The sequence below is a fragment of the Galeopterus variegatus genome, unplaced genomic scaffold (genome assembly GCF_000696425.1).
Source record: "Galeopterus variegatus unplaced genomic scaffold, G_variegatus-3.0.2 Scaffold4442, whole genome shotgun sequence".
Taxonomy (NCBI): Eukaryota; Metazoa; Chordata; class Mammalia; order Dermoptera; family Cynocephalidae; genus Galeopterus; species Galeopterus variegatus.
In genome coordinates this window covers 57706-71965 of record NW_007730553.1, presented here as the reverse complement: position 1 = coordinate 71965, position 14260 = coordinate 57706, and the positions used below count along the sequence as shown (strand labels likewise).

Genomic DNA, 14260 nt, shown 5'->3' with positions numbered 1-14260 from the left:
GTGGAAACGGGAAAAGAGCTGCCACTGGAAGGTAATAAAGAAGGGTCCGGGGCTGCAACCTCGTCCGGTCCACAAGGGTGCCCTTTCCTATGAACAGAGTTGGGCCTTGAATTGACAGTGACAATATTCCACCGTATCGGACCCCCCAAGTGTTCACCGATCTAAAATTCTACAAACAACACACAGTTACAATGCACATGCTGCTTCTACACCTCCCCACTGATGCGGAAAAAATTTTCCAAAATTCTTCATCTTCCCTGAATTTTACAAATTATGGCCTATTAGCCTCTAGGAGAGGGCCTTTTTCTGCTGGTCCCTCTGGTTTACTCAGGGGACACGGGAAGAGAGGGGTGGCCAAGAAATGAAAATCACAGCCACAGCTGCAATACATAGGATGTTTCAGTAAAGCAGCACTGTTCTGAAAATTTCAACCTGTTATTTAGAACTTTAACAGACAGCCTTGTTTTAAAGTCGGCACACAGCTCCTCTATACAACGGCAGAATCTGTAGCAGACACTGAGGAAAGGCAGCAGCCGCGTGGACATGAGACAGGCCTGGAGCCTGGGATCCGACTGCCACCGTGTGGCGGCTGGGGCTGGGCCCAGGAACGGGCCCCCACTGTGCATGAGGCCTGGCCTCTTCCCAGGAGGTCAGGGAAGGTGCCTCAAGAACAGAAGTATTCCTAGAGTCAGCCTCAAGAGCCTTCCATCGGATGACTCAGGCTGGGTGAAAGTGCATCTCTTTTAAGCATCTCTTGTTTTAAGAAAACAAGATATGAACTCCCGTGGAAGGAACAGAGCTGAGACTGGAAAACAAAAGGGAGAGATCATAGAAACTGGGGACAGCAGAAACCGCTGAAAGGCACAGCCCTGATGGACATCTGCTTTCCTGCGGCTCATTTCCACCTTCCTGTGATCAAAGGCTCCAGAAACCCCCAAATGCTTTTTAAATTTGAAGCAGTCAACACACGTCTCCCTATTATCCAAATTAAGAGTGATGCAGCTATGTACATGATCACAAATATTTGTCATTAGAGTTGAAATTTTCCACCTCTACTTGGATGGGACGCAGGACTGGGCATGTGTAATACTGAGAGAAGGCAACATATCACTCTATGTTTTGAACATTGAATTGACCCACTTCAGTGCCACTCATTCCTGCTCAGCTGTTCCAAACCAGGGGTCACTATTTCTTTGGACTAAAGTAAAAAACAGAGTCTAAACAGAGATGATTATTTCTTGCAACTTCCTGCTTGCTTATCTTCTTTGGGAACCAGGTACATACACTGTGGCTTTAGAGGGCTTTCCTGAGAGCTAATCCCAACAAATAAGGGAGGTTTTTGTTGAGATAAGGGTCAGAGATGTCGATAATGTCCACAAAAAAAGCAACAATTCTGGGGAGGCAATAAAGATTAAGTTCAGGGCTTCAATCCACCTTTGGAATATGATACACAATGGGCCTGGAGATTTAGAGCAGCTTTCAAAAATAAGTCTAATTTATAAGCAGAACAATATCTGCTTCAATGTGTGCTACAATGATTCAAAAACAAATAAAAGTCAGAAAGAAGTGAATCCAGATAAATAATTGCATTACCAACCTGCTGTCTTTTTAAAATAAAAACAAGTTGAAGTACTGTCTTTGCTGTAAAAATCTGCAAACTACCTTGCTCCAGAATAACCGTTTCCCGGGGCCGGCCCCGTGGCTCACTCGGGAGAGTGCAGTCCCACCGCGGGTTCGGATCCTATATAGGGACGGCCGGTGCACTCACTGGCTGAGCATGGTGCGGGCGACACCAAGCCAAGGGTTGCGATCNGACCGCAGCTAACGCTCACCGCGTGCCCTCTGTGGCGGCTACTGTCTTAAGAACTGCACATACTGACCCATTCAACGTTTAAAGCAACCCCGTGAATCAATTACAGAGGTGTTACCTCCATCTGGGGGTTAGAAAACAGAAGCGTAAGAGGGTTAAGCCAGTTGCACGATGTCAGACAAAAAGTAGTTATTAGTGCTGGAATTTGAACTCAGATCAGTCTGAGACAAAACGACTATCAAGCTTTAACTGCAAGACCTACATGGGAATAGCAGAAGTCCACTCTGCACTGAAGACACAAAACACACGTCAGCTTTCTAGGCAGATTAGCTCACTTTAGGCTCTGAGCTAATGAATCCATGCTGTGTTTTGGGTAATAAGACACTGAGGTGAATTAATCCTCTGGCAGTTTTTCCGAGTAGCAATTCTCAATGCTGCAGTTCAAGGCCCAGTTCCTGCACTCCAGTTCCTGGGGACAGCAAAACTGTTAGATAATGTTACCAAGGGTGACAGCTATTGCACAACTGGAAAATGCTGCTTGCGTCCTTTCGGCAGTCTGTGAGGAGTGCACTGGCTCCCACAGTGACAGTGGGGCCAAGGAAGGAAATCTGTTTCCTCTCCTGGTTTCCTCCAGGAATCCCCAGAGACACGTGGAAGTTACATTGCTAACAATTCCCTATTCATACTTGGGAGTCAGGGACATAAAACTGTCACATGGCAACAAAGCTTGACAATGGCTTAGAGGAACAGCTTTCTTGCCAATAATAAGAATCAGTGGTTTAATGGCCTAGTTGGAGGCAATCCCAACCACTGAAGTCACCTTATAGGGAAAAGCCCGCTTTTCCAATAACTCCCAGTAACTCCCAAAACAGCCCAAACTAGGCATCTTTCCAAGTTCAAAATCAAAATTTATGTCTACTATAGTAGAAGAACTCAAAATTTAATGGCATGAAAAGCCAGGGACACAATATTAAAGTGTATTCTCTAAAACTGCCACCAACGCCAAGATGCTGGCACACAACAGGTCGATAGAATGCAAAGTACGTAACTACCTTAACATCACATGAAGGGGCTCATGGAAGTCCTAGAGGACAGGCTTCCACTGGGCCACAAGGCAGGGTCTTTTGTGAAGTCATATGAACATTAATGGAGGGAGGGGGACGCAGCTTCTTGTCACTGTCCCTGACTCTGGAGGTGAGAACAGTATCAGGGCAGAGCAGTTCAATGCTGTCAGGTAGTGCAGAGCCTGCCACTTCTACAGAGAGGTGGTGACCGCAGCTAACGCTCACCGCGTGCCCTCTGTGGCGGCTACTGTCTTAAGAACTGCACATACTGACCCATTCAACGTTTAAAGCAACCCCGTGAATCAATTACAGAGGTGTTACCTCCATCTGGGGGTTAGAAAACAGAAGCGTAAGAGGGTTAAGCCAGTTGCACGATGTCAGACAAAAAGTAGTTATTAGTGCTGGAATTTGAACTCAGATCAGTCTGAGACAAAACGTGGGTCCACACTGCCAGATACTAAACCTCTCATTTCCAGGAAGGGTGGTTTCCAGTGTCCGACTTCCCTGCACTGTTTGTTTTCACACAGACAGAGAGAATTGTTTCCTTGTGAATTAACAGAACACAGGACTGGAAAATCTAACTTGAATCATCTCTACCTCTGCTTTCTATGTAGAGTGGTTTAAAGAGAGTCATTTGCAGGGTTGTCCCCACACGGCCCCCCACCGCACTTATAAAAGGAGATCACACTCTGTGTTCAAGTGTATTGATCAGGCAAACTGCTAGGGCTTCTGGATCTCCCCCCAACCATCACAGGGGGAAGCTTTTATTTGTTGAGGTCGTTTTGAGGATCCCACATCCATCGGGTTGTTTCTCTCTGCAAAAAGGTCCTGCTGCGTACAGAACAGTGTGAACTCCTCAGCCGGGCTCCGTCGTCCCCAAGGCCCCACTCCACTCCCACTATGCAGCCTGCCCTGCTACCCCTCGATGCCCACCTCTGCCCCATCCAGGACTCCAACTGGGTCATCGTTGTCATTTCCAACAATTCAACTTGAATTTGATAAAATAGGTATTGATCACCTTTCTGTAGAGGGCTCAGAGAGGGCTGTAAAGACACGCTAGTCATGGTCGCTCTTCTTTGGATGTGTACAATCTAGAAGGAAAGACAGGAACCCTAGACAAATCAATGAAATACCAGGGAGGCCGATAAGCTCTCTTCCGCAACCCCCGTAAGAGGCAGGGTTTTTTCCCAGTAAGGGCTGATAAAGGAAAGTATAAAAAAGACAAATTGTAATTCGAGCTTTGAAAGTTGAGAATCTCAAAGGTGGTTTGGAGGAGGCCGGCGTGGCAATGACCTAAAGGCGTATTGATCTGGGGGAGCTGAGGACACGTGCGTCCCCGCAGGAGGCGGCCAGGCAGGGGTGAAGCCCCTTCGGAGACGGAGCGGACAACAGGCAGCCCACAGCCCACAGCCACCACGGCCAAGTTGTCTGTGGCCTGCGGTATTTCAAAAAAAAAAAACTAAAATCAACAACATGAAACAAAATCAACTTTTACATACAAATGTGGATTGGTAGCTCCTTGTGGGAAAAACTGGAAAATCCGGTCACGCCAGGCGCACTGAGCCACCATCGGTGGGCGGAAGGTGAGTAGCAGCAGCCCCGTGTAGAGGGGATAAACGCCCCACCCCACTGCCGCAGCCCCCTCTCCTTCCTGTCAGTCCACACTGGCCACTTCCATTACTTTGTTTTCATTGAAACATAACTGATATGTGTGGGGTATGGAGTGGGATATCAATACCTACGTACAATAGGCGATGATCAAATCAGAATAATTAGTATATTCGTCATTACGAATTATAATCATTCTTTGTGACCCTTTACCAATTTCTTGCTAGCCCCCCTTCCCTTCCCCCTTCCCACCTCTAGTAACCACAGTTCTGTTCTCTCCTTTTGAGAGTTCAGCATGTTATTGGGATTGTATATCTTTCTTTGTTTTTTAGCTCCCACTTATAAGTGAGGACATGCGGTATTTCTCTTTCTGTGCCTGGCTTATTTCACTTAACATCATTTTCTCCAAGCTCACCCACGTTGCTGCCAATAGCAGAATTTCATTCTTTTTATGGCAGAGTAGTATTCCACTGTGTAGATACACCACAGTTTCCTTATCCAGTCATCCGTCAATGGACATTCGGATTGGTTCCAACTCTTAGCCATTAGAAATAGAGCTGCGATAAACACAGGGGTGCAGGTGTCCCTTTCCCTGTTTCTATCACCTGCCTGGGCACGGAGGAGCTCTGAGCCGGGGACCCTGCTTCGAGGGAGGGGCACAGGGAGGGTGACTCACGTGTCCGCTGGCCACTTCACTACCGCCTGAGGTTGCGTTTCATTCTCGGTTGTGGTTTCCTTTTCTGTAAAATGAGCTCACACCCCCAACCTCAGTTTTGCTGTGCAGAGAAAGCTAGATCATTTAACGTTTAGCACAGTGCTCACTACATAGGTGTTTCGTAAGTGGTGGCCGCTACCACCAGAACCATGACAGAAAAGAACCCCACAATGTCGCTTCCCAGAAAGGTGCGAGGCTCGCTGGAACACAGGCGTCAGGTGCCAGTGACGCGGCCTCTCCACGTGGCAGAATCCCACGCCCTAACGTCGTCCTCTGCCCTAACGTCGTTCTCACCTTCCGTGTTAGGGGCAATGACAAGGAGATATGTCCCCCTCCCACCATACACACAAGCACTGGTGTGTTCATGCAGGGATAAAATAGCTTGCTGGTTTTTGTCCTATTTTCCAGCAATCTTTCTCTCGTATAATCAATTCAAAGATACCCAAATCATCATGACATGGGCTTCCACAAAAGCGAAGGCTTACTACAAATCCAAAGGAATTAGCCTGCCATGAATTGGTAGCACGGTGGGTTTCAGTGTCTCCGAGTCTGGGGAGGAGTTTGAGGCTATTGGTATATCCAGTCCCATCAGACGGCAGCTTAAACCTATTTTCCAGCAATCTTTCTCTCGTATAATCAATTCAAAGATACCCAAATCATCATGACATCATGGGCTTCCACAAAAGCGAAGGCTTACTACAAATCCAAAGGAATTAGCCTGCCATGAATTGGTAGCACGGTGGGTTTCAGTGTCTCCAAGTCTGGGGAGGAGTTTGAGGCTATTGGTATATCCAGTCCCATCAGACGGCAGCTTAAACGCAGGAGAGCATCTGACCAGCACGGGACTCAGCCACTTCTGAGCATGAATTAAACACGGCAGCGCCTTGACAGTGTTCCCAGAACCACGAGGGGACAGACTCAAGGCTATAACTTTGCTAAGTGAAGCGTCTGGTTTTGTGCTCATGCGTCAAACAGGAAGCACTGTGCACCCTGGTGTGATCAAATGGGCCATGGAACTGTCATGACAGCGCATAACTAGGCCCTTCTGTTGTCAATCTCAAGGGCTGATTTATTTCAAAGAATAGAGACTACAGAGAGCTTGGACATTTCCAAATAATAACCTATACATAGAATGGCAAACGTGTGTTATTTTACTTCATCTCCAAAGCACGAGAAAGGGAAGATATGTGTGGCAATGGGTCAATCTTTCCTGAAACTCCTAAGACCAACACCCTCCCAAATAATGCTGAGAACAGGCAAGTGGTCAAAGACTTAGGACTTGGCACAAGAGGCTGGTGGCCTGAGGCCTTGTCTACCAGTGTTCACATACAAGAAATGTTAGAGGTGACCAGGGACTGAACATAAACATTTTCTTTAAGGGGAAAGGTGCCTGACATTTCTCAAAGAAGCTCGGTAATTAATTCAGCTGCCATTTTGCCAGAAACAGAGCCTCCGGGGGGCACCTGTTTGTTTTTGCTGCCCAGCACCCACCGGCCGTGCTCCATGCCTCCCCCTGGAGAGCCACCGGTCCACTCTCGGAGGGAACTTCCAATCCAAGTCCCTGTGTGTGAGCAGGACCGAGACAAGTGATTGTCGCACCTTCGTGGCTGGTCTCAGGGGTGTGTCTCCGTCAAAACTAATCAGACACCATGAGACTTTCACTGGGGTTTATGAGAAGAAAGCACATTGTCCCTGCTGGACGTGAATGAAAGAAGACACACGGTCTGAAGTGGCAGCAGTCACCTTTGAGCACGGGCATGAGGTGTTTGTGATGTCCCACAGAGGAACAGGGGAGCGATGCAGAGACAGAAGCCACACCCTGGTGACTCCATCCGATCCCTTTATCTCGACACTCCTGAAGACAGATCAACCCTAGACTTCCCTGTTACACGATCCCCAAATCCCCACTTTGATTAAACATGCTTGAGGTGGGTTTCTCTCATGCGTAACAGAAAGGGGCCCAGCTGTTCTGTGTACCTGGAAAAGCAGTCAGGAAAATGCCTGCTGTGTGGACACTCCCCGCTAAGCCACACGGCCCCACAAGGAAGCCCAGCATAAACACATTTTGCACCCCACTCCCAGCCCAACACCCTGGCAGTGCCCAGCCCACCCTCGCCAAAAGCCATTTCACTGAGACTAAACACACTGCAGCAAACCTCAGTCCAGGAAGCTCTGCAAATGGAGGGGAGGGCGGCTTAAGCATAAAAGAGTTCTAATCTGGGAAGGAAATGCAGAGGAAACAACAGGAAGCAAGAGCTGGAGGAAATTTAATAAAGACAGAAATTAGGGGGGAAAGCAAGTTAGCAGGTGGCGCTCGCCGAGGCAGGCCCAAGGAGCTGGGGCTTACTGAAAACCCTACAGTCCCTCTCTCTAGTTCTGATCTGTGCACTGTATTTGTAGTTTTTTAAGGCTCTGGATATGTGGCCTTATGCTAACTGGCATTATTGGCAAAGGCGTTACTAGGGGAAAAGTGCAGTACATTTATCCTGGAAAAAAAAGTCTTGGGGTTAAAAAAAAGAAGAGTGGTCTATCTGTTCTAAATTTAGTTTAGAAACACTTCACCTTCTGGCTGGGGATTGCAGAATGACATGACAGTGTTCAAAGCTGTGTTCTCCTGCAATTAAATATTTTGTCTGAGAAAGCTGCTACCTTGGATGACTAAACTCATCCAGCCATCATAGCAGCCTGGAGGCTGCAGGCGGATGTGGACCGCAAACCTCCCTGTCATGCTCTTTTACCTGCCTGTAATCCCGCCGACTGGGCCAACTGTCGAGCTAGGGCTGGGTCTGGAGCTCACAGACCCCTGAAGTCCGTTTTCCAGACTGGGTCACAAACTCTTCACATGCCAGGCTGGATCCCCAGACCCCTCATGCCAGGCTGGGTCCCCAGACCCCTCATGCCAGGCTGGGTCCCCAGACCCCTCACATGCCAAGTCTATGAGCTATGTAACTGGCAAAGGGTCCTTGGAGCCATAGGTTTGAGATCATTGCCACACAGAGTGGACGCCTGAGCAGTCAACGCCAGCCAGGTGGTGGCACTGTGCATATGCACTAACTCCACCGACACACAACTTATTTACAAAGAATGTGCCGCACCACCCCCAACCGGACCCAAAGTGAGGAGGCCTGATTAAATTATTCTAGTTTCCCAACACTTCCTCTGAGGTCTGACCTTGCAAGGGGGCTTGGCATGCTTTGGGCTGGAGGAGAAGTCGGTTTTGTGTCTGTTTTGTTTGGTGCATGGGATACCTGTGGGAGGAGGAGGAAGATCAGAAGGCTCCTTCAGGGCAAAGCCCAGGAGGGACAGGGTGGTCGGGGAGAGCCACACTGACGGTCCCCATCAGACTACCAGGCGGCAGACACTAGCTTTCTTAAGCAGGTAACATGCAGTAGTGGCACCAACAAGACAATGCCCTAAGCAGCTGGCCCACGACAGCACTCCACCTGAGGCCATACTGCGAGGACAGGGACAGTGTTTATTCTGGGCACATGGGAGGCTCCTGCTGAATTTCCCATACTCACCTGCGAAGGAGACTTTAAACTTGGGAAGAAACATGGGGCCAAATAGTCTGGAATTAAGGTTCCTATAAGTCCCTTTATACTCTCCAGGAGTATAGCCTAAGACATCCCAGTTATACCACAAGTCTCCCCAAAATCCTCAAGTGTACCCACAATTCTAAAGAAATGTACATGAGGGCTGGCTACATCTCAGCTGGTTACAGCATAGCCTTCTAACACCAAGGTCAAGGGTTCAGATCCCCTGTACCAGCCAGCTGCCAAAATAATAAAAAATAAGAATAAAGAAAGAAAGAAATGAAAAATTTACTTCCACACACTTACAGCAAGCAACTGAGACTGCCCATACGGGTGACCCACAAAGAGCCCTGAAGCCCAGGATGGATGATGACCTTGGTCTGCCACTGGCAAGACTCACAGCTTCCCAAATGCACCACTCATCGATGAACGTTCTGGACACGCAAACTAATTTAATAGCAACTTAAGTCACCTGATTAAGAAAGTTGTTCAATGCATTCTGAAGAAAAATAGAGGAGATGTTTCACACTCTGCATGATCTATCTACAAAACAGCTTGTCTTCATTACAATGAATGAGAACTAACTGCGTTTCTAGTCCACCCTTTGGGACAAATGTCATAACGTGTTCACAAGCTGCCCCACCATCTTCTTGAAGGCAGCACTGTTATGTTTATATGGGGTTCCTCTCTATTCATACACACGTTATACCCGTTTTTGGAAGCAGTAACAATGAAGATGGTTTCGTTTATTTTTCATGATTCTACGATGTCAGGTATTCCTTTTCGTTCACACGAAAACCACGTGCCTTGACACCTGCAGGTGGATTGACACATTCCCTCTATGCCAGGGTCCTCACTAGGTTTTCAGCCCCATAAGCTGCGTGTCCTTCAGCCACGCACCGGCTCCACTCACCGAGCATGAGAGACGCAGTCATGACTGGATGGCGGGTGCTGCAGAGGGTCTTCTTTCTGATTTCCAGACTTTACATAACAGGATCTAATTTCCCCTGTAAAATCATGAAATTTTAGCATAGAACACTGCACAGTTATTTGTATATGATCATGTCAGCTTATACTATTCTCAAGTTAAAGGCAGCTCACTCTGGGCTGCTTTAATAATAATCATTGACAATCTAAGTCCGTTCTTCAGTTTGCCAGAGAAGGCACATCATAAGATGAAGGACGTCTAGAAGAAACTTTACTGGGAAAGTTTTCTTTGACATACCCCCACCACCACCACCCCCCAACCTCACTAAGGCTTAATCCCCACTGTAGCTGTTGAGGGTGGGAGATCCCATTATGGTAATTGAAAGGTGGGGCCTTGAAGAGGTGAGAAGGCACATCATAAGATGAAGGACGTCTAGAAGAAACTTTACTGGGAAAGTTTTCTTTGACGTACCCCCACCACCACCACCCCCAACCTCACTAAGGCTTAATCCCCACTGTAGCTGTTGAGGGTGGGAGATCCCATTATGGTAACTGAAAGGTGGGGCCTTGAAGAGGTGGTTGGATTGTAGGACTGTGCAGTGGTGCATGGATTAGTAATGGTGGTCAGGGACGTGGTTCTGAGGGCTTTAAAAGGAGAGGGAATGAGCAGGTTAGTCTCTCTCTGCTCTGTCATTTTGCAATGGGATACCCTGCCATCACTGAAGTCACCACCAAAGAAAGCCTTCACCAGTTGTGTCCCCTGGACTTTGGACTTCCAGCCTCTGAAACTGCAAGCAATAAATTTTGTTTTCTTTACAAAGTTTCAAATTCCAGGTATTTTGCTATAAGCAACAGAAACGGATTAATACACTCACATAAGTTTTGACTCGGTTACTTGTTAGTTAATTGCTTTCAATCCATTTATTTGTATCATCTCTTAATTCACTTTTTGCATATTCTCTTATGTGTCAGCGGGCTCTGTGCTAGGCCATAACGGGGTATTATTTTGTATGCACATACGTTGGTATCATTTGCAAATGAGGCATATAAGCATGTGATTTTGACTGCTGGTTAAGTCCCACCACCTATGGCTGGTGGGTCAGCCTGTTCATGGGAAAAAGCAAGGTTGGACTCGGTTTGCAGAGTTAAATTGGTTCTCCTAACAGGGCTCAGGGTATCGAGGTGTGAAAATCAGTTCCCTTCCTAACGTAAGTGGTCTCTCCTCAGGAGAGTTCTTAGGAATACCTTCTCGAGGTGACACAGGAAGCATGATTAACCTTGTCTGTTGTGAGCAGCTTGAAGGTGACCCTCAGCTCAAAGGTGAGCCGCACCAAAAGAAACATTAACTGCAGCAACCACAGCCCCTCTGGAGGCTTCGATATAAGTGCTAATGTTGATCTTTATGACATGAATGTGTCTTAGTATTTCTGCAGATGCAAAAGCACTTATAACTATAAACTACTCAACTCCAGATAAGGTAACTGTATAATTTATTATCCAAGCCAGGATCCTTTTGGAAAGTATAATAACAAGCATCACTTGACCTATAAGGGACTTAAGCTGAGACCCATCCCAGAAAAACTAACACCTATATCTCTTTCAAACTTTGGAATTTGCCACTTAACGATTCTCTATGCACACTATTTTAAATCCTTTCTGCCACAGGGCACTGAAACAATATATCAGGGTCCGATTTCCAACATATATCCAACAGATATTTACTGCGTACTGGGCATCGCTCTCCTGAAGTTTATAGTTGCGAGGGGGGGNATACCCCCACCACCACCACCCCCCAACCTCACTAAGGCTTAATCCCCACTGTAGCTGTTGAGGGTGGGAGATCCCATTATGGTAATTGAAAGGTGGGGCCTTGAAGAGGTGATTGGATTGTAGGACTGTGCAGTGGTGCATGGATTAGTAATGGTGGTCAGGGACGTGGTTCTGAGGGCTTTAAAAGGAGAGGGAATGAGCAGGTTAGTCTCTCTCTGCTCTGTCATTTTGCAATGGGATACCCTGCCATCACTGAAGTCACCACCAAAGAAAGCCTTCACCAGTTGTGTCCCCTGGACTTTGGACTTCCAGCCTCTGAAACTGCAAGCAATAAATTTTGTTTTCTTTACAAAGTTTCAAATTCCAGGTATTTTGCTATAAGCAACAGAAACGGATTAATACACTCACATAAGTTTTGACTCGGTTACTTGTTAGTTAATTGCTTTCAATCCATTTATTTGTATCATCTCTTAATTCACTTTTTGCATATTCTCTTATGTGTCAGCGGGCTCTGTGCTAGGCCATAACGGGGTATTATTTTGTATGCACATACGTTGGTATCATTTGCAAATGAGGCATATAAGCATGTGATTTTGACTGCTGGTTAAGTCCCACCACCTATGGCTGGTGGGTCAGCCTGTTCATGGGAAAAAGCAAGGTTGGACTCGGTTTGCAGAGTTAAATTGGTTCTCCTAACAGGGCTCAGGGTATCGAGGTGTGAAAATCAGTTCCCTTCCTAACGTAAGTGGTCTCTCCTCAGGAGAGTTCTTAGGAATACCTTCTCGAGGTGACACAGGAAGCATGATTAACCTTGTCTGTTGTGAGCAGCTTGAAGGTGACCCTCAGCTCAAAGGTGAGCCGCACCAAAAGAAACATTAACTGCAGCAACCACAGCCCCTCTGGAGGCTTCGATATAAGTGCTAATGTTGATCTTTATGACATGAATGTGTCTTAGTATTTCTGCAGATGCAAAAGCACTTATAACTATAAACTACTCAACTCCAGATAAGGTAACTGTATAATTTATTATCCAAGCCAGGATCCTTTTGGAAAGTATAATAACAAGCATCACTTGACCTATAAGGGACTTAAGCTGAGACCCATCCCAGAAAAACTAACACCTATATCTCTTTCAAACTTTGGAATTTGCCACTTAACGATTCTCTATGCACACTATTTTAAATCCTTTCTGCCACAGGGCACTGAAACAATATATCAGGGTCCGATTTCCAACATATATCCAACAGATATTTACTGCGTACTGGGCATCGCTCTCCTGAAGTTTATAGTTGCGAGGGGGGGAATGTCATTAATTGGACTATTATAAGTAAATAATTAAATATTATCAAGGAAGGAAAAGGACAGGGTGTTAAGACAGCAAAAACCAGATTAACCAGATTAGGTTTGAGGAGTCCAGAAAAGGTTTTCCTGAAAAACTTAACTTACAGCTAAGCTCTGAAAAATAAATAGCACACTGCAGGCACAGGGGCTCAGCATGTGCAAAGGCCCTGAGGCTGCAGGGAGCACACTCTGTCGTAAGCACATTGTGTGGGCAATCACTGGACTAAGTCTTCCTGTTCCAAAGTCCAGTGCTCAGGCTCAGAGACCATGCAGAATCCTGAGAAAGCTGCCAGCTCCCTCCTTGCTCAGCAGAAAAGAGCTCTCAAGACTCACCGTGTTCATCAATAAAGACATGCATAGCATCTACAGATATCTCCTCTTGCACAGACGTTTCAGGCCCACTGATGACTTGCAGGACGGAACTATCTTGCTGGGAAGTCACCCGGTAGATTATCTGTCTTTGTCTATTGCCCTGGAAACTTAACATATATTAAAGTTTCAAAAAAACAATTAGGGGGGCCATGAGCCTCAGCCCCACCCCCAACTACCTGCAACTAGGACAGCAACAGAGCCAGCCAGCTGCCTCTGGGGTCCTAAGACAGGGGCCATGGGCCTCAGCCCCGACCCTGACCACCTGCAACCAGGCCAGCAACTGAGCCAGCCAGCCGCCACCCCCACAACATCTTAGAATGTACTTACTAGCCACGTGTGTTTCTTTGGGGTATGTGACTTATCTGCTCACGTCCTTCAACAAATTTCTTCTTAGATTTTTCTAATTCACTTTTAAGAGTTATTTTGCATTAAGGATGTTAATCTTCATGGGTTAAATTATTTCCTTAACAATTGACTTTAAAATTAATTTGGGATGTTTTCCTTCATTTCTATGTTGAGAAAATAATTTTATATGTAAACATTAAATTAAAACTAACTAAATAAATAAATAAAAGTAATCAGGAATTCCTTCCTATTCTTAACAAAGCATCAGAAACAGCAGCCGGTCGATGAGGCTCTCTCACACTTTGCACCAGAGTTAAATAAGAAAGTTCTCCTTACAAGGCCGTGGTCTTGGCAGGTTGGCTGAATGCATGGTCTTGACTCTGCAACTCTGGTTTTCCTTGCTTGGAATTACGTCCACCGGGCTTTTCACTTTCCAGGATTTCTTCCTTTTTCTCCTGAGAGCGATTATCTGAAAAACATTGCTCTATGTGTTAATATAAATATATGAAATAAATGTGAAAGCCCTTGGAAATAAATTACCAAAACTGAAACAGGAATAGAAGGAAAATCTAAATTGCTCTTCTGAATTCAAAATGCTTTTAAATAAATTTTCATTTTGCTGATTACGAAAATACCTCAATATATTTGAAAAATGGAAGTGCGTGTATATTCGAGACATGTTATTTAGGCCTCCACAAATACCATCTATTTCACATACGGATTCGGGGACTCCCCTGAAATTCTTTAGTGACCACAGACTTGTTCAGCTGGAAAT

At 46.2% G+C, this 14260-nt stretch overlaps 1 protein-coding gene across 1 annotated transcript in view; it reads right to left on the bottom strand.

Moving 5' to 3' along the window:
- LOC103603099 (pecanex-like protein 2) overlaps window positions 1-14260 on the bottom strand; it is a gene marked incomplete at its 3' end in the record, with an annotated part of 149955 nt that overhangs the window by 84223 nt on the left and 51472 nt on the right. Inside the window, exons 8-10 of the mRNA XM_008587574.1 lie at window positions 13822-13954; window positions 13102-13247; window positions 9644-9737 (exon numbers count right to left, since the gene is read on the bottom strand). Of these exons, the coding sequence (XP_008585796.1) occupies window positions 9644-9737; window positions 13102-13247; window positions 13822-13954 (373 nt within the window). The remainder of the gene's footprint in view (window positions 1-9643; window positions 9738-13101; window positions 13248-13821; window positions 13955-14260) is intronic.